The 21,577-nt window shown below is 35.9% G+C and overlaps 1 protein-coding gene across 4 annotated transcripts in view; it reads left to right on the top strand.

Annotated features, from left to right (window-relative positions):
* Positions 1-21,577, top strand: part of INVS (inversin) — a 90,457-nt gene that overhangs the window by 25,686 nt on the left and 43,194 nt on the right. For 3 of the 4 annotated variants that reach the window (XM_021389210.1, XM_021389211.1, XM_021389213.1), the window contains 2 exons: positions 12,536-12,709; positions 18,040-18,207. In XM_021389210.1, coding sequence (XP_021244885.1) covers positions 12,536-12,709; positions 18,040-18,207 — 342 coding nt within the window. Of the gene's footprint in view, positions 1-12,535; positions 12,710-18,039; positions 18,208-20,957; positions 21,100-21,577 lie in introns of those variants that run through there. The other variant, XM_021389214.1, reaches the window with a different exon arrangement.

The following is a 21,577-nucleotide window of genomic DNA, read 5'->3' as shown; positions in this document are numbered from 1 at the left end:
CCCAGCAAAAAGGAACTAATTCCATATAGCATATGGAATGATATCTTAAATATCTATACAGCCAGCTGGTAGAATTACTTTATTTTCATTTATTAAATTACTTTCATACTTCTGTGAGTAAAATTTAGAAGAGCATCTGTGCTGACAGCTTCCACGTTATTATCTGATCTTTTCTAGCTCCACTTCCATTGCAGTAATTTTTCAGGCTGATATCAGTGAGTAAATAAAACAATAAAGGGACCCCGTTGTAAGAAAAAACAAAAACAAAAAACAAACAAACAAACAAAAAAAACCCCTCAGATTTTGTTGGGAAGGAAGACTAGAACTGAACAGCTTATAAACATGCTTTAGGACAGTTGGACCCATCAAAACAAGTACTTTGTTCAGGCAGGAACAGAGGTTGTTTTTGACAGAATGTTGTTTTGTATTGTTAGCTGTTTGGCTGCTTTGACTTAATTATCTTGTTTTTCAAGTACTAGCATAGTTTTACATACTTTTACCAATGATAACTCTCTCTCTCATTTTATTTTTTTCAAATAATAGGTGAAAACTTCATCATTTGAACTTGTAAATAATGATTGCGCCTTAAAAATGTGTTTCTTATTAAACGTGGTACTATACTTGGTGTGTTCCGAGTTTATCTGAATTGATTTCATTCTTTTTCACTTACTGTTGTTCCTTTAGCATTGTGGCATCTTTCAGTGCGCAAGAGATCTGCCCAGCTCTTCTCCCAGGACACTGATGTCTGCTGCCAAGTCTATCTCTTACAAAATAGATTTACAGGCAAAGGCATCTCCCTGTTTGAGTGTCCTTTCCAAAACATCATTCTTGCATTAATTATCCCTCCACAGCTGACCTCACGACTGATCTTTAATGGTTACAAGAAGAAATATTGTTGTTAGGACTGAGAAACCACTTACTTGTTTGTGTCCAGATTTGTCACTGACAAATTAAAGGAGGACTGTCGCTAGTATAAGCTCATCAGTTTGGCTTAGTTCCATTTTGTGAGCTGTTTCATGATTTCTCTCTGAATGAGGTGACTTTTTTTCAGGTTTTCCCTAGTAAAAAGTGAAGGTATTTGTTTTCAGTGATTATTAATTTTATTCTAAATTTAAATGAATTAGTTTTGTGTGAAATGTTTCCACACAGTACCAGGAACAGATCATTTTGAATCATGACACCTTTCTGCAGAATTCTCCAGGAATCTTCTATCAGGTGACTGACACATCCTTAATCTGATGCTCAGGCTTGTCATTTGAATCAATAGTGTGCTAGATAGGCTGGTTTCAGAACGAAAGGCTGTTGCGATAGAAGGTATTTGAAATATAAATTCAGATTTTATGGCCAGCCACAAACTCCAGGAGCACTTATTTTTCATTTGTCTCTCCCTTTTTGTCTGTAAACAGTAGGTTAAATTGTTGATGAAAGAGAATTAGGTGAATCACTCTCAAGACAAAATGGTATGTATAAACAACATAAGAAAATTCTGTTGTTTCTCAAAAATCAACAGCATTTCTTAAAATATAAATTAAATTTATCTATTAAAATTATTTTGGTTTCTTTGTAGATCTATTTTGAACACTTTTTTTAGGTTTTTATTGATGAAGAACATTATCCATTTTTATTAAAGAGGAATTATTTCTACTGAAATATTGTTTTATATTATTATTAACAACTATATATGTAGTCTTCTGATAGAAGTACTTAAATATAAATACACACATGCACAGAACATGTTTTTTTCACGTTCTACAACTATGGTGTAGATTTTGGAACACTTGAAATAAAAGCTTGAATTATTGTTTTATCTGCCCGCAGTCTGAGCAGAGAGAAATAAACCCAGTACTTTTATTAATGTTAAGATGTAGTCTGAATAGCTTACTGAGGCTTGGTTTATTTCCCATTACTGTCAGTAGATTTTGAGTTCTTTTATAATCTCACGCTTCACTGTAGTATCTCTAGAAGCTGTGAAATATCGTAATAAGCTTGTATAAGTAACGTCAATAATATTTAATAATAATTATTTAAAGTAAGGGTAAACTTATTCTGTTAAAGGTCATTTGCTGTACGAGTTTTTTACTTCTATAATAATCCTGGGGATTTCACTGTGGCTGGAGACCTTTTCTTATAAAGTAGAATTTGGTACATAGTTTTTTAATTATTTCACATAATGGTTTGTTAAAGAACTTAAGATATTTGATAGAGGTTTGTCTTCTTAAAGTATGTATGTGCTTATACAGTTTTCTGTATGGGCATCTTTTGTCTTGCGAAAATGCTTTTGAAGAAACATCCTTACTTGTCTTGCACCTCTAGAAGAAAAACTGGCAGCTTAGGAGACATTAGGTAATGTACATCTAAATAATCAGTAACAGGCTTAGACATTTGCAAAACATCAGTAGTTATGCAAAATATACTGATAATTACTGAAAATGGAAAGAACGTTATAAATTAGGACATCAGTCAAAACTTTACTAGTATTGGAGAAGGATGTGAATATAGGAAAATGCAGTTTTAAAAAGGAAGACTACTAGATCTCAGGGATATATTAGCCTTTTAAAACTACTCAGTTCAGTGCAGTTTAACTTAAAGCCATTAAGATGAAGAAAGTGAATGTAACAAATATTTTCTAGTACTCCTTTTTTGGGGAAGGAGATTGGTGCTTGCTGTCAAATCTTTCAGTCGCTGTACAATATTTTTTTTGAAAACTTAGTTGTAGAGTATTCTCAAAGAAGTGGGCAGTGATGCTGTAAGTGTAGATGATGTGTGTCAGGTTTTCTCAGAGATCCCCAGAAACTGTCTTTTGGGTATTCATGCTGAGTGTCTTCAAAAGATTGCTGTAGGAAAACAAGTCAGTAACAGTAGAAGAGATGAACTGGAAATTAGAATGCTAATTGTGTTTTCATAGTTGAAGTATTTTTTAAATTGAAAACAAGTAATTTCTATAGGCAGACTATAAAATTCGAGAGCTGAAGAGCTGAAAACACTGCACAGAAAAAGCATGTACAGACTGTGGATAAATCAGTTCAAGGACTGTAAGATGTAAGCACTGGGAAACAGTTTTACCTTCGCTTTTACAGAACTGGTCAGTTTTTGTCTCTATTGTATTCTTTGACTGTATGCCAGTTGATAGTTCTGTCCATTCCTATGGAAACGAAGATACTGAAGCCAATCTTGCAAGAGACTTTAGGAAGAAGTGTTCAAAGTTCAGACACCACTTTGCTTTCAGTCAAAACATCTGATACAACTGGTCTCAAGTCCTACTGATGTTGTTGGCAGATGTATTGCCTAAGATGCTTTGCCAGATGGATGAACATGATCAACTTGGACAGTGGTAAATAAGGTTTTCAGCTATTCAGAGTGTTTTTACTTTTGAAACAAGGATGCTGCTAACAAAGTTGCTAAAAGGTACTTAGTGAGATTAAAGCCAGTGTCAAAATCAGTAATGTTTTTGCCATAGTTTACTTGAAAGAATTATTTCACATATGTAAATCTGCTGGTAGTTTGCTGCACAGAAGACATCGCAGCATCCTTGTCCTTCCAGAGGTAATAAATAGCTTACAGATTTCTTTTTTCAATGCTGTAGGTCTGCGGAGGACTGTTAATGGTTATATCTAAATAATCCTGAAGATTTTCTTTTACTCATAATTAAGCAATTTTTGATTACATTTCTAATCAAGAAGTTAGCTGCCTATTTTAACTCAAAACTACCTAAGTACTTGGTTTCAAGTTCTGATTCTGAATTAAACCGGCTGTCCAGCTGTAAGTGAAGATCTTCCAGAGCTAGAATAAATGCTAGTTTGACTCACGACATTATTGCAGGTCATCTATATGCTCAGAGGTGGATTGTTTCCATTCATGATATTTTCAGTTACTCTGCAACTCTTTTACTGAAGATAAGTTTGGAAATCAAATATTTGTCTGCCATCTGCTAGGAGGTTAAGGGGGCCAGAGAACAGCAAATGGCTTTCTCTGCTACCTCAGTTGTCTTTGTTTTACAATTCATTCAGTCTGTACTGCCACAGGGAATAGTACACAAAAAGAATGAGGTAGGAATCTTCAGTATTATATCAAGCATAATGTCCCAAAGGTTTATGAGAGTATTTGAAGGGATTGAGGATGTCATTATAACTGTTATATGTAATAGAAGCACTTAACTGTATTTCTTTTTCAGGACTATGAAATCAAAGTGATTAATAAGATCACCATACTTGAAATTTATGAAATCCTTTAAATTATTCCACCTCTCATTTGGTGTATTTTCAATAGGGATGTATTTTTGTACCTTCCTTGTTTTAATGAAGAATGATTAGTCCAAATCTTAAGAACTATTGATAAAATATAGTAAATAGTATAGTAAAATAGCATAAGGCCACAATGATGTTCAGAGAGCTGGAACACTTCTGTGAAGAAATGCTGAGGGAGCTGGCCTTGTTCAGCCTGGAGAAGGCTCTGGGGAGGCCGCATTGTTGTCTTCGATACGTTAAGGAACCTACAGGAAAGATGGGGAGAGGCTCTTAAACAGCGTGTATAGCAGTAGGACTGTGGGCAATGGTTTAAAACTTAAAGAGAAGTGGATTCCCTGTCCTTGAAGACATTCCCAGCTGGTTTGAATGGGGCTTTAGGCAGCCTGGTCCTGAAGGAGGTTATGGTGGGGGGGACTTTAATTAGATGACATTTAAAAGTCCCTTCCAACTCAAACCAGTCTATGATTCTACGTTCCTGATTCCTTCCTTATTCTTAGTTTACATATCAATGTCATTTATTGTTGAAGACACGAAGCAAAAAAGTTATTAGGAGCCTCTCTGTGATTCTAATTTTGTGTATTCTTGATACATAGCAATTAAAATTTATATTAAAATGTTCTAACATTTTAACATACTAAAAATGTATAAACAGTCAAGCTTTTTTGCTCAATTAACAATATTACATGTGTTGAACTTACATGGCAGTATAGTATGTCGTAACTGGAGAGACAGCCTGCCATTTTAATGGTGACTTTACTAAGTTACCTAGAAACTGAGGTTCTAAGTAGCTGTATTGGTTCCACTCTTAGCCAGAACTGTTCAAAAATTAAAATGAGGGGTGGTATTCAACAGTGTCAGAACGGTGCGGTCATATATACAGTGCTAGTAGTTGTTGTAACCGGACATTATTAATTCAGCTTCAGAGTACTAGAAATAAAGAAGTTTCACTATTTCATATATAAAAAAATTTCAAAACACATTTTCTTAGTTTTTAACTCTAAATAATTATTTGAAATTTAATTAACATTTTTACTTGCCAGCCTATGTTTTAATAACTTTTCTGAAGAATTCTTGTCAGATTTCTGGCAGTGAGCTGATAACGTAAGCATATCAAAAAATACCAATATTTTAATTTCTTGTTATTCTGGAACAATATTTTGTTTATATATATACGTATATATGTATAATTAGAAGTATGATAGTCACAGCTAAGTGCTTGCTTTGTTCCCTGAAAAGCTACTAAAACTGACAGGTGTTGATGACAGAAAGTCCATCATATGCTCCATGTCATTCTACGTCATTCTGGGAACATACTTCTTCTCAAAGGGATGCTAATAGATGAAACAACCTTAAAATAAAGTGTTAATTAGCATCTTCATTGCCTGTTTCCAAAGACATTAAAACTCTCCAGTTTTGAAAATCTGTGATGAAGTTGTTATGTGGGGTGAAGCATCCTCTCTTCTGCACTTACTTGCTGGGAAGAGAAAGCAAGTGTAAGTATGCATGCTTGTATATATAGTAAGGTTATCTTCTGTAAGGTCAGGTAGGTCAAAGACAGCAGTTTCTGCACTGTCTGTGAACATGAGCAGGCTAACTTCAGTTGCCATTTTTGTTTTAAGAGGAAGCTCAGGTTAATGTTCATCCTTTTATGGCTTAGCCAGCAGTTTAGGAGTTCAAGTTCTTTGATTCTCACTGCTTCTTGAAAGCATCTGATAGTGAAGAGCATTTCTCAACTTCAGCTATAGCATCTGTGCTAATGTATTGGCAAAGCGTGCAAATGCGGTGTAAATTGGCTGCTATGTTCTTTTTAAATTTTAAGCTAAAATCTGGAATGTTTTTGTGTTTTTCATGTTTTGCCCCATGAGATCTGAGTGCGCAATGCAATTCAGTATTTGTCGCCATGTAGATGTATACTGATTTTAGAGACTTGCATGTCACTATTGAAATTATAGATGGCTTTGTGTTTGACATAACAGAGATTACATCTTTACTCCATATAAATCCTGATTACTTTTAACAAGTCTTGGATTTAAAAAGCTTAGTATCTAAACTGACTTTTTATCATCTTAAAATATCAAATAATGTATTTGGGGCAGAAATAATGGATTTGGGGCCTTTCTTTGGAAAAGCAGGTAATTAGCCAGACATGCTCAATTTCCATGTATGCTTCCAACTCTGGTTGTGTCCCAGACTGGGTCTAAACCAAATAAACAATGCATGTTAGTGAACATGTTGGTAATAAGCCATGATGTGATTGTTTTCCTATTCTTAGGCTGTTGTTTCGTATTCAGTCATATTTTCTTAAGTATGACTTATGAGTTTAAAAAGGAAAATTAAAACACAAATAATATACTGTAAAAGCATAATCACTACCCATACTACGACTGGTGTAATATTAGAAAAGCAGACTTTTTATAACTTTGCAATTAATTCAACAGTAATAACTTTGTTGTGTTGTGGTTGGCTTTTTTTTTTAAGTGAATTATATATTATATTCCACTGAAGAGGAGTTATTGACTATTAAATAGTTTCTCTCTTTATGAAAGAATATAGAGAAAATTGTAATAAAACATTATACATAAGTGCTACTTAATAATGTATTACTAAAATCAAAATCTAGTAAGCTAATACATTATTAAACTATGTATAATTATCAGATATCTTAAATTCCTTCTATCACAGATGCTTAATTTGCTGTATCATTATTCCTTCTCTATTCTCTTGGAATGCAGTCCTTCTAAACAACCAGAACTTTGCTCTCCCTACTTTTCTGGCGACTTGTTTTTCCATTTGTCTGCAGTGTTCTATGCACTCACTGTCCAGGCTTCGCTATGGCTGTTCTTTGTATCAGGAGCTGTTATCAGTAGTTAATGTCTGATGTTGGTAAGTCTCGTTTTAACAGTACAGAAACAGCAAGGGACAAAATGAACAATCATTTTAATCAACTAAACATTTCAGAATTTGGGTTTTGGAGTCTTTTGTTTGGAATACTGGCAAGTAATGTTTTATATAGAAAAAGAAATAACTGGGGAAAGTAGTTTACTTGACCTCAGTAACACGCAAGGATTTAAAGTAAGTTTCTAAGGGATAGATATGTAAATATAACTAGAAGACAATTTAAGATGTACACTACTTTATTGAAGGTTCTTCAAGACTAACTTGACGTTTTGCTAACTAATTTTCTAGATATAAACTCAACAGATAGCCTTTGTTAGGGCTGTATAAAAACGTTAAGTGTTGTGCTGGGTGGAAAATTGCAGTTAAGTGGAAAATTAGGACACAGAACATAAAGTATGGTAAATAATTTGATAATGAGCTGAAAACAAGTACTGTTGAAATATGCACTATGAGATAGGAAGGAGTATATTAGAATTCCTCAACAGATGCACTTGAATCTAGTATTAGTCAATATTTTTAATTAAGAAACTTGGCATCACAAGTAGTACTTTTTCGAAGTACAAGATAAGGCATTATTATTAGTTGAAGACAGGATAGCATGTTTAGAATACTAAAAGTAGGAGAGAATACTGAAATAGGGGAATACTAAAATAGGCTGAGAATGTGGTGGTCCATAATGCAGTTTCATGTGCACCGAAACAGGACAATTTATTCTGTACACTGGGAATATTTAATTTTGAAACGACTGAGAAAGGATGTCAGTGTGCTAACTGATTGATTGGTGAGGTGAATGCACTTGTAGGTTTGTCAGACAAGAAACTTGCATTAGCTGCAGAGAAATATTTCTGCCATGGAGTAGGGTCTTCAGTGGGACCTATGTAATCTCTTCTTACTTGTGCTCAAAAAAATGAGCTCAAACCAGAATGAATGCGGAGAACTAGCAATATTTTGAGGGAAACATTGGGCTTAGCCTTTATTACTGAGATAAAAATACTAATGCTTGTTTAGGTTTTAAAACCTATGCTATACTATCATGGGTGGAAAGAGTGAAAGGGGAGGGGAGAAGGGGAACTCTAATTAAGACGAGACTGAGAAAAATGTGGATGAAGTAACACATTAATTCCAATTAAATAGCTAGGAATTTGTTGAAAAGAATTAGAAATCGTACTCCTTATGATGCTGGAGGATTGGATTCAGTAACCTACAGAATCAGTTTTAACCTTCAGTTCTGATTTGTTGTTTATACATAACAATTTATTTTAAAGAAGTTCTACTATTTCAGTTCTGCGGGAAGAATATGCCCTGACTGCGTCTTCAGGGCTTATGACTGTATCAGTGCTGGAGAGCCTTAAAAATGTCTCTTTTGAAAGAGGTACTTGTGAATTGTTTTGTATTCCTTTGATCTTTCCAGCCCCAGTACTAGCAAAGCAGTTTTCTGATTTTGAATTAGAACTGCAGAAGTAACATCTTCACAGCTTAACGGCCTGACATTCTTTTGAATGGGCCATGCCGTGTCTACCAAGAAGCTGTATAGGTGCTGGGCTGCCTTTTTTCTAGTTCCTTAGTAACCCTTGTGTTCAAGTAAAACATCACGTTCAGCTGTGCTGTAGCAGTCAGTAGTCAGCTCATGTGCAGTACATCATAAATTATTATAAATCAATCTTTCAAGTCATGTTAAATATTTCAGAGGGGTCAGAGTTATGTTTTTTGAAAATGTGGTCTCGGCAATGAATAGGGAAATAAGCCATGTTTTCTCCATATAGTGGCCCTTTTTAGCCCACCAGTGACAAGGTGGTGGTAGCCTAACTATGGATGTGCTTTTGATGCCTGGAAAGTTGCATATATTCCTCGGACTCTCTGCCTTATGTTGTACACCTCAATTTCTCCTTTTATAAAATGGTATTTTTTTTTTAAATCCAGAGATGAAAATTGCAACTTCAGAAGTATATGCACACTACAGAGTAGGAGGAGTGGTTAGTCAGAGCATAGGGTTGTGTAACCAGTTTAACTCAGCAAGAAATTGTGGAGTGAGAAGGAAAGTACATTTTCACAAAGCTTTGTTGTGTGTTAGTGGAGTGTGTCTAGAATCTAAGTTAAAGAGTTTAAGAACGTTTGTATGTCTCTGAAAGTTTGCTGCATAAAATACTCACTTTCATTCATCATTTTCCCCTGTTTTCCCCTTCCCTTTACTCTTCCCATTTCTTCTAGAACCATACCTGGTATAGAAGATGGATATCAATTTACTGAGTCTTTCACTGTACAAAATAGAAGTGGTAAAAGGAAAAGGAATATTAAGAGATCGAGAGGGTTGATTCCCACAGTATTAATATGCGTACCTCTCTACTGTCTTTTGTTATCTGTAATTTCAGGAAGTGTTTGGAGCCCTGTCAACCTAATGAATATCCAGGAGACATCTGTGATAAAACTTCATTTCAATATATACATTCATGGTGTTAAGATAATAGTGACTCATGAACTTCACATGGTGTTTCATTTTACCAAACAATAGTCAGTAATTCATGATTTTACCTTTATGTTTTATGTGATGTTACCTTAAATGTCCTTATTTGACTTTCAGTTCACAGAAATAAACTTGTATACAGTTTACAGAAACTATACTCAGTTTATTTTTAATTCTGAATTAGAAAAGCTTTGGGTTTTAGCCAGTTAAGAGAAGGAGAGAAAGTGAGGTATTCCTAGTGAATACAAATTGTAGTTGTTCTTGTTTCTCCCAGTTGTGCTGGAGAGATCCATTGCTGATGCTGTGAGGATTCTACCAAATGCAGCGTAGTGCTCTGGTGGCAAGTCCAGGTGTCTGGTTCTCAGAGGCTATAGTGGGATAAAACCTTCCACAGAAAACAGAATAAACTACAGTAATTTGTGGTTAGCTCCGTGTTAGCCCAAGATTCAGGCTTTACCAGTGTGTCTTGGAATGTATTACATTATCTACATTTATTGAAGATGTAAATTTTAAAAAAAATTCATTCACAACTCTGTATTTTTCCTATGCTGCTTGATATCATCACGTAGGGAACAAAAAATATCTGCTAAATTCTTTTTCTGTTTGAGCACTAAAATATTTTCACAGCTGTATTTTTATGATAGTGTTTTATGTGTTAGGTTAGTTGGCCTATTGTGCTGCCGGAAAGCCAGGTACTAGAGATGGATAATGCCATTTAAACCTTCCCAACAGTAATACTAAAAGAATGTCTGTTTTAAGTGTTGCTGTACTACTGAGCTGCTTTGAACTATGGGTCAGTAGGAACCTGTGTTTGTGTGTTTTGGGGGCTGAAACCTGGACCAGAAGAACCTAACAAAGATGTTAGTGTGGCTTCATGATGTTGCTGGGATCCTTTTCTTTAGCTAAACCCATGTACCCATGTTGTTTTCAGTTGTGTATCAGATATCCCATCATCCAGTACTTCGCTAGGGAAGAGGAGAGCTGCAAATAAGTGATGTAAAAGGTCACTGTTGTTACATTGTTGTCATCTCTGGTGATGCTTAAAAAAAAATCATAAATTGTTTGGAAGAAACGGAATGTTTCATGTTTCAGAATGAGGGGATTTACTGCAGATTCATTTCCTAAGGAGGGGTATTTGTTGGTGGCTAAGCATGCAACAGAATAATGTAGTAGTAACTGGTAGAAAAAAATGGTAACAGTAAAGATAAAACAGAGTACGGGAAAAGAAACTAGTAATGAAAATGCATGTTTCCTTAGTTTTATGTGTTCTTTTCACTTTCAGTCTTCTTACTCACTCAATTCATTCTGAAGTGTAAATCTTTCAATAAGTATCCATCAACAAGAGAAAAAAGGTTTTTTTCTTTCACATGTGTGCATTGAGTAAGAAATACGGAAAACAAAAAAAAGTATTATCCTCTGTGATAGAGAATAGCGTCTATATTTCTTCCAAGTCTAATATTCTCTCAAGTTATTTAATGTTGTCTTTCCCCAGTATAATTGCCAACCACAGCATGATACACTGCATTTTTTGCTAGTTTTTTCTTTTTTAATGAGTTTTGCAATTTCTTCTTTTATTTACCTGTAAAATATGATGGTAACAATGAAAAGTTTTCTTGTCCCTAACTCATTCTGAAATTTATTATTATTAATTCATATTGTATGTGTTCTGCATGGATTAGTAGCTGTGCAGACGTTTTCCTGTTCTGCAATTGTATGTCAGTGCATGCGCTGGTGCATGTCTGTGTGTTAAAATGATAGAATCCTAACATTATGCTTCCTGTGATATCCAGCAGAAAAAAGAGAATTAGTCACTCGCTACTTGCTGAACTGGCTGTGAATGCTGTTGACTGTCTCTGGCAACAGAAGTTTGCATTTTCACACTGGTTTGTAGTAAGATTTTTGGCAGATGTAGGGCTTGTAGGGCTTTCACTGAAGAACGGGGTTCAATGACAACAAACTGTAGAAGCAGGAAAAGGTTGTTTTGGCTGAGCATACTTATGATATGTCTTCTTTGAAATAAAATATCATAACAGGAAAAGATAGTCACATATATTTGTTTTAGGCGTACTTGATCAAATCCATCCTGCTCACATAGAGCTCAAATCATCATATTTATTAGACAAAGACCAGAATGGCAACATATGTGAAATCTGCCCTTGAAATCTTTATGGCTGCTGTACCACCCTTTGAAAAAGGAAACAGAAATATTTGTATGCCCTGGCATGGGATACTGTGGGCATCTCTGGAATTCTTTGGCCCCTCTCTGCCCTACCATTATGCTGAAAAATTGATTCACAATTGTGAGTCTTAGGATATACAGAAATACCCCCATTGCTTACAATTGCTTCCACTTGTTCACATGGCTACCTTTTTTTGTTGTTGTTGTTCCCATTGGTTTTTTTTCAAGGGCAACCTAAAGGAACTAAGCATACATGATTTATGAAAGTATTATAACAGACTAGAACAAGTCAATTTGCAGGTTGTTCCATAAGCAGAAGAATCCGAAGACATGACTTGTATTGGTCTGTGCAGTCACCTTTCCTGTATATGTTGTCTAATAAAGTTTGATCAAATACTGTAGCTTATTACTCATTCAGATGAGCTCATTTTCTCTTTCTAAATCATTCCATGTTATTTTTCTTATTCTCATTTTGAAAATTGTAGTCTTTCTTATATTCAGTTTTACTCCTCATCTGATATCTGTCAGTCTGCTGAAACCATATGTAATGGTTTTATTTCAGTTGTTATGTGGAGTTTTTTTGAGATTAAGCTATCAAGAAACTCTGACAATACTGCAGAGTGTTATGTCTTGTTGGGCCAGGTCTTATACTCTGCTACCAGAAGATATGAACTTAATGTTTTGGGTTTTTAAATATTTTTATTGTAGGTTTTGTTTTATAAACTGAAATTTCTCCTAATTTTCCTTACCCAGGGAAATTACCGCTTCATGAAACTTTTACTGGCTCGTAGAGGGAACTGGATGCAGAAGGATTTAGAGGGTATGACACCATTACATTTAACTACACGTCACAAGAGCCCCAAATGTTTAGCTTTGCTGCTAAAACACATGGCACCTGGAGAAGTGGATACCCAGGACAGAAACAAGGTAAAAATATTACTTATTTTAAGACAATGCTTGTAGCGGGTTTAGAAACTGAAATTGCACAAAACACTTATAGGGGGAAAATTATTTCAGTAGATTAACAAAATTTTTCTGACTCTTCAAATTAGTGGCAAACATAGGTATTACAGTGATCATCGTTAAAAATATTAACATTTTCCTGATGATAATAATTTAAAAGTTCATTATACCTAGTTCACTGACATTCGTGTTGAGAGTACTTAGACTAATAGAGGAATGGAGACTTTTTAAGCATTCAGAAGAAAGGTTGTCTTCCTACAATTTTTAAGTGATCTTGGAACTCATGCAAAAAATCTTCCCATCAGGCACTGATCTACCATTGATTCAAATGTCAGTGCTCCAATCAAGTGTACTTGGATCGCTTCATGATTAACATACCAGTTTGGCAAGACTGGCTTTAGTGAGCATCATCATATCATCATTCGTATCTCATGTAGTGTGTTTTTATTGTATCGAAAGAGGCACCGGACTTTCTAGTGGTCTCATTGTGTAAACTCTGAAATCTTTATCTAATTCTATCATCAGGGAAGCAGAATAAGACATCTGCAAGCTCCATTTCTAACAACTGAATCTCCTGTCTTCTCCAGACAATAGAGTTGAACCAGCCTGAGCCCTAGCAATCAGCTGTTTGCCTTCCAGGGTGTTCTAACATGTATCATGGAAACCCTGGCTATAATTACAGCATTCACTCTGGAGAGGTCATGCTGATTCCTGACCACGTTAATTAATTAACAAAAGCATCTGGAAACCAGCCAAAACCTTTTAGGAACCTTGCCTTTTGTTCAACAGATTTCCAAAGCAGTATTAAAGCATTGCCAGATTTTCCACAAAACGTAGAGTGCTTTTATTCCAGTTCCTGTCATGAGTAGTCAAAGTAGCAAAGATGGAATTCAGGCACTTTTAGGGAGGTAGACCAACAGGTTCAACCCTGTTTGGCACCTAGCTTATTCATTTCCCTTACTGCAACTATGTGCATCAAGATTGTCAAACATAATTCCTGAAAATGACAGAGAATAACTGTGTTTTACATTTATTTCTGTGTAGGCAATTGGTTGAAAAGTAGATTGAGAGAGAAGCCAGTAAGAGAAGACTGCTTTGGTTTGTTAGTAATGAAACCTTTTTATGCCCATATGCATTTGTTAGCCTCAGCTTCACTTAAGAAATGGCATATGTTAACTTCTTTCAAACTTCTACTGCTAGAAGTTTTTAAATTCATATTCTGACAGACTGCGATGGTTTGAACATGCTTTATGGTGCTAAGTTATATGTCATTGTGTGTGGTGTAAGTTTTCAGACTTCTTGCAGCCCCTCTAGTTATGTCTTAGAATGAGCTCTTTTTCGGTGAACAACCAAATAAACAAAAAAATTTCAGTATCATACTATGTTACCATGGTACAAAACTAACAGCCTAAAGCAACAAACACAAAGAATAGGCTCCTTTTGCCTTCTTCCTTTACAGAGGCATAAAGGATATGGTAGTAAACTCACACATTCTATCTTACTATTCAAGGATGCTAACTTAGAGACAAATGTCTTGCAGCAGTTATTTCTCTCCAATTTCAAATCAAAGTGCTGTGTAATATTTTGCTGACGTGTGAGGGTATGGAAAAGAGGGTGAAATAAAAATCATTCTGCTTCTCATCACCCTATACTACTTGGAAATTGGGAGGGATGTGTCTGATCAGTAGATTACTTATTAGTATACTAACATTTGCTTTTGTAACGATGAATGTTGATAGCACATGAAAAACACTGACAGCCATGTATTAGCAATATGAACATGGATTGACACGTGTTTTATTGGTCTGCTGTTGGTCCACATACGTTAGATTCAGTAGTACTCAACCTGTAGAATTCTGAGTGATAAAGGACTATATCAAAACCTTTGTTCAAAAGAAATCAGTGTCTTCTTCCAGACACTGGTATTGAGAGGCACTTGCATACTTGAAAAATACGGGACTGTTATCTTTACACTACATTAAGTATTTTTTCAATTTAGTGATATCAGTGCAAGTCATTTAATAACCTTCCATCTGTGGTTTCAGGATGTCTTGGAATTCAGCTCAGAATTCTAAGGTAGCTGGGATGGGGTTTTGGCTTATTCACATCATGCACAGGAACACAAAGAATTGTAGGATTTATGTGAACAATGTTGTTCCAAACATAGCCGTACGTACCTGAAGTACTTCCATGGCTACCTTGGATCTGCAACATTATCCACAACTGTAACTTTAAAACATACATTCATTGTACTGTGAATAGTTGTACTGGACTAATAATCGTTGGTGGTAAAACTAATCATCAGGCTACACAAACCAAATTGTAATTACATTTTATTTGAGCTCTCCAGAGGGCTTAAAACTACACTTACTGAGAATATCAGTGGGAATGATATTTAGGCCATATATTGTATGTATTGTTCTGAGACTTATCTGTATTATGTGCATAACAAAGAGCGTTACAATTCGTGTTATGATACCAATGCAAATAATTTTTTTCTGCACTTTAAAATGTGAAATAAATGACTCAACAAAGTTCAATAATTCAAACTTTAGATTAAAAATAAGTTTGATAAAGGGAGGTATAAGTTGTGCACTTTAGAAAGAATAACTGCATGTACTGGTACATGCTGGGGGTCAGCTGTCTGGAAAACATCCTGGCAGAAAAGGGCCTAAGACATGGGTGTCCAACCTTTTGGCTTGCATGGGCCACATTGAGTTAACAAGAATTGTCTTGAGCTACAGACACATGCCGCTCAAGATAGGCTCCAAAAGTAATGCCTCCTGTTTATTTCCATGGAGACTACAACAGATACAAAGAGCATAATAACACTGATAGAGCAAAATTTCAGCTACAAAACAGTTTTCCAGTATAGTCACCACCCGTAGTTACGCATTTTTTGCCAGCATGAACAAGAGCCCGCATGCTGCACTCATAAGTATCTGCACCAGTGGAGGTGACCCACTGTTGCCACTGCTGAAATACACCACCCACCACCTCAGTGTGCTCACATCCACGGATTGGTCTCCATAAATGTTCAGCAAGCATTGATGAATGTCAGTGGATACCACTTTTTCCACATAGAGAAATTCAGTTACACACCTTTGCTTCATATGCACTTTCATGACTGGCGCTGTTTTGTCAGAGTGTCCCTCTACTGCCATCTGTTGCACACCAACAAAATTTAATGGAACGTTGGTGGGAAGGTTCAACTTCTACAGCCATGCTACCAACATTCGCCTCTGACAGTGTACTTTAAAATAGCAGGCATTAGTTTTGAAGCAGCTCTCATGAAATATATAACATAGTTCATATATATTCATAAGAAAACTTATTTTAATCTTAAATATTTTTATTACAACAAAAGAAAAAGCTAGTGTAACAAGCCGGTTCGATGGCAATAGCTGCAATTCTTAGTGTGTTCTCAAGGTGTTTGTCAGAGATTTTTTACGAAATTTTACTCCTCCTGTACTTTTCCTTGAAAACAGTTGTTTGCAAATGTGTGTACTGCCAAAAAGCGATGACATGAATAAGGCGTGACTCTGAAGTGAGGAATATTTTTCTCTGGTAAGATGGGGCTTATAAAAGTAAAGAGACATTATCAGATTTTTGAGTTGAATGTCTGATTGCAACTCTACACTGTGTCCAGTTCTGGGCTCCCCAGTTCAAAGAAGACAGGGATCTCCTAGAAGGAGTCCAGCAGAGGGCCACAAAGATGATAAAGGGCCTGGAGCATCTCCCATATGAGGAAAGGCCGATTTACCTGGGTCTCTTAATCCTGGGGAAAGGAAGACTGAGGGAAGGTCTGATTAATGTTTATAAATATCTGAAGGGAGGTGGGAGGCAAGTGGATGAGGCCAGGCTTTTCTCAGTGGTGAGTAGCGATAGGGCACGGAGTAATGGCCTGAAACTTGAACATAGGAAGTTCTGTACTAACATGCAGAACTTCTTTATGGTAAGGGTGACGGAGCACTGGAACAGGTTGCCCAGAGAGGTTGTGGAGTCTCCTTCTACGGAGATATTCAAGACTTGTTTGGATGCCTACCTGTGTGAGCTATTGCAGGGTACCTGCTTCAGCAAGGTGTTGGACTCGATGATCTCTTGTGGTCTCTTCCAACCCCTGCAATTTTGCAATTCTCAGGTAATATATTTATGTCAACTGAAAGTGGATTTGGAAATACAATTTTTTCAGCAATCCTGAAATCTGTTCTCAAATTCTTTTATCAAAATGGAAAGCAAGACTGCATATTTTTTTTGCTGTTCACAGGTCTGTATTCAGCCAATGGATCAAAATACACACAGTTATTTGCTGTAACTTGAGCTGGCACTGTGCAGCACCCTCCCTGTGCCCTGTTTGCAGCTCAGACAGTATTAATAGCACACCAACATTTGACTGTTGCTGAGCAGTGGGTATGCTCCTGGGGCCTAGCCTGGCTGCTTGGTGTGGCAGAGCCACAGGAGGGGGCAGATGGTGTGGGGCAGGGCTTGGGTGTCATTACCAGTTGGGCTGGGCCACATGCGAGCCATGGGTTGGATGTGCCTGGCCTAGGGGTTCTGCTAAGCATCAAGTTGACCATAAGCCAGCAGTGTTACCTGGTAGCAAAGAAGGGCAAGCATCACCCTTGGTTGTGTTCTGTAGAGGAGGCGATTCTTCCCTTCTTCTTGGCACTAGTGACATGACATATGGAATGCTGTGTCTAGTTGAGCATTCCAGTACAAGAAGGGCATGAGCTTACTGGAGCAAATCCAATGGAGAGCTGCAGAGGTGACTAACAAGTTAGAGCATCTGAGAAAAAGGAGAGGCTGAAGGAGCTGAGACTGTTTAGCCTGAACAACACAAGGTTCAGGAGAGCTTTTACAAATGTGTGTAAATAGCTGATGGGAGGAAGAAAAGAAAATGGAATGAGACCATTCTGAGTGGCAGCTATCAAATAGAAAGAGACAATGCACACATGTTGATGTTCAAGAAATACTAAAGTTTATAAGTGTGAAAAGACATATTATGTTTTGTTTTGTTTTTCCACCATGACGGAGGTCAAAGCTGGAGCAGGTTATCCAGAGAGGTTATGAAGATATTCAGAATCTGACTGTACAGTGTCCTGATGAACCTGTTCAAAGCTGGCCCTGCTTTGAGCAAGAGAGTTGGGCTAGGTGATCTCTAGAGGTCCCTTGCAATCTCAAATATTCTCTCATTCTGTGAAAATAAATCATATTTCAAGTTCTAACAAACTTTGATTTTCATCTTCTATTTATTCTTTACCATGTTTGTAAAACATGTGAATATTATGTTCCAGCAAACTGCGTTGCATTGGAGTGCCTACTACAATAACCCTGAGCACGTGAAACTTCTCATAAAACATGATTCGAACATTGGAATCCCTGATATTGAAGGAAAAATCCCACTTCACTGGGCAGCTAACAACAAGGATCCTAGTGCAATTCACACGGTGAAATGTATTCTGGTAAGAAAATGTATTATATACCCTTTTGGTATTACTTGCTATGATAGAAATATTTGTTTTCTTGAAATGTTTCTTTTGAGTCCACTGAATCGTGGAAAATTAAATCATTTTCTAGTACCTAGAAGTTAGTAAGAAATCATCTCAGATATTTTTGCTGTATTAAAAGATGTTTCTTCCTTGTTCTATAGGTGAATATCTTTGTTCTAAATCATGTCTTATCTGTATTCTTCTAATCAGTTTGATGTGTGTGACTACACATTTTGAGAGTTCTTAAGTTCTCCTAGTTAAAATGAACATATCACATTGCTCATCTCAATTGCATGGTGAATTCTGTGTTTTGTGTATTGTCTTCGTGGTTTGAAAGTTTATTTTTAGTTAACTACTGTAGTAGCAAATTTTGTCTTTTGAGTTAGAATTCTAGGAAATTGTTGATCAGTGATCAATTAGCCCTTGATCAGTTTATTGAGAGACTTTCCAAATATTTTTCTGTTCATATAATTCTTCTTTGATATCTTGTTTTCTTTCTAGTTTCATTTCCTTAGCTGACAGCTGTAATGAGTACATTGAAATCACGCCCCTGGCTTGATTTCAGCCTTGATTTTTGTTCTGTGTAAATCTCTAAATTTCACTAACCTGGAAAGATACGGAAGTCTCAGTCTAGTTTTCTCTCGGTATAACAATCTCTCTACACCTCTGCCTTTCAGAGGTCTTTCAGGATGAGACACATTGGTTGTAAGCTAACTATAATGACTTCTGTGTCTGTCTGATTACATTGCAAGCTGAAAAGTTACCCATGGCATATGAAAATGTGTGGGTTTTTACCTAAATCATATTGAAAATCTTTGATGATATTTTTTACTATAAAAATAGCTTTTGACAAATTCCCAATGATTTATTAATGTGATTTTATTTCTGTATTACTTGTGTTTATTCAAAATATTTGTAAATTCACTCTAAATTGTTACAAACAAGATTTAACCAATTTTAGTTTATATATACCATCTTATTTTTCTGCCACACTAGGAAAATAAATTTGCTGAAAAGTTGGTATGGATTGCTGGATTAAAATTTAGACTTTCAAACTTCACACATGGCTTAGTGGGCAACATTGGTGGAAGGTGGGCAGTTGGAGTAGATAATCTTAGAGGTCTTTTCCAACTTAAATGATTCTGTGATTCTAAACAGCCAATTGTGTGGGGACCCAGGCCCACACATGAACACTTGCTTATCTCCTGTATGGTAGGGAGGAAACAGGAGGAAGGTGCACTAGGAAAATTCAAAAATATTTGTCATTTTCTGAAGGTGTTCTCAAATACTCTCTTTAAGTAATCCAGAATCCTAACAATGTCTTAAGTCATTCGGTGCTTTTTTTCTTTTTTGTTTGGTTTTTTTTTTGTTTTGTTTTCTCTTCTGACAGCATATTCTTGTGTCCCTCTAATCTTTTTCTGTGCATTTCTGTGCAAACCAAAATGTTCATATTCCACTGTTATAATTATATATGCTTATTGGTGGGCATAGGATATTACAAGTTTAAATGAAAAAGTAGATTAGCTCACAGAATATGGTGTAACGGTTGATGATAAGGGAATGTTGATAGTGGATAATCTATCTCATGATTGAATTTGTTTTTAAGTATAAATACCATTTTTTTGTGGATGCTTCTGAATTGAACCCTTTAGTACAATCTTGTCATGTCATAGAACAAAAGTGTTTTTCTTACCTATCTTTTTAGATACCTGCTTGGCAGTGTTAAGGCAACACAACTAAAGCAGAGCTTGCAGTCTTGTCCTCCTTTCTTAGCTGCTTTTTATTGTATTACCCAGTTCCAAATCTATTGCCCATGTATTACCTTCGATTCTCACACTTCCCCAGGTCCTAACATCAAGGTTAACTCTGTAGACTTTTACATTCTTTCTGCATGTTGTCTCTAACGCGTGCATCCATGCAGATAAAATTTTTATTATCTTGTGTTTTAGCTTACATAATGGCATTTTTAAATTCACCAGAAGAGTTTTGTAGTGACAGTAGTGCAAAAAAAAATTAGTACATGATTCTGACAAAGTCACTGTTGCCCTTCTGTTGTGTTTTTTTGTCATATCCAGCACAAACAGTCTGTGCTTTCATGATAGAGTGCTATAAGCTATGTGCTCTTGCCCAGATAGAGGTCAGATATTGATATCTACTGCCACTTAATGTGCATTGGCAGCATTTGTTGCTGTTGACTAAGTTATGAAAGATAACACTGCTGTTGTTTTTGTCATGTTATCTTAAACACTGTGGAAGAATTCCACAGAAAATGATTTTTCTTTATCATCCTACTTAGAATTGTTCAATGCTGCTTTACAAAACCTTGACAAAAGTTAAGCTGCTGGTTTTATTGAGACCACAGTGCGTGATACTGAAAAATACTGTCTTGGTTTTCTGTGCTCTGCCATCTGAATGTATCCATTTGTTGTCTCCTGTTTTTAAATTCGTAAAAGTAAGAATGGTCGTTTTACTTCATGTTCAGACAATATTTAACCCATTGGGATTGTAAGAATAATAATGAAAAGAGCTCAACTCAATGCTAAATAAGAAAGTTCAGTTTACGGTGGTGGCAGTTAAGCACGGTTGATTGCATCTAGTATCAGAATCCATGAAATACAGTGAAAATGGAACCAATTACATTTTTAGAAATTAAACATGTAAAGTAGAGAGAAACTCTAATCTGGAGGTCCTCTCATGGTCAACTTCCTTTTCCGCCTTTCCAGATTCAGCAGTGCTTGGTTACATGAAAAACGTTGGGAAGATTTAAGGAGAAAAGAACAGGATATAGTTCCATTAATATGATGGAAGCAACTGCTTATTACTCTGTCTCTGTTTTGTATCTCTTCTCTTTGTTTATTCTTCATGGTAAGAGACATGACATTTATTTATACAACACTTTCCTTTGTTGCCTGCAATTCCATTGTTCTACTTGCTACGGAAAAAAATGTGTAGCTTCTGTTTCTTCTGTGTATTGTGCTTAAGATATTAATGTAGTATAACAGTTTAGTTATAGCTAGTTTTACAGCAAAAGCACTTGTACTACATAGATATAATACTCTTGAATGTAGGCAAGAGGTTTCCTACAAAATTTTTGTTCAAATAGCCAAGAATTTGAAAACATGAATACTTTTAAACTAGAATGTAAATAGTGACTTTATCATTAAAAGATTCTTTTTTGTTTTGAAAAACTAAAGCTGTGGATCATTGGATATGTTGTGTAGAATGTCGGTTACTTTCAGCCTAGAGTTTTAGGCTTCATTTATTTAGCATGGCCTTGTGCTTTGGAAGGTTCAAAAGTTAACTTTCATTAAGTTTTACGTCAAGAAATTACAGGTAAAGAGAA

This window comes from Numida meleagris, chromosome 2 (assembly GCF_002078875.1).
Source record: "Numida meleagris isolate 19003 breed g44 Domestic line chromosome 2, NumMel1.0, whole genome shotgun sequence".
Classification (NCBI taxonomy): domain Eukaryota; kingdom Metazoa; phylum Chordata; class Aves; order Galliformes; family Numididae; genus Numida; species Numida meleagris.
Note: the sequence above shows the minus strand (reverse complement) of the source record. Positions and strands in the feature narration are given on the sequence as shown.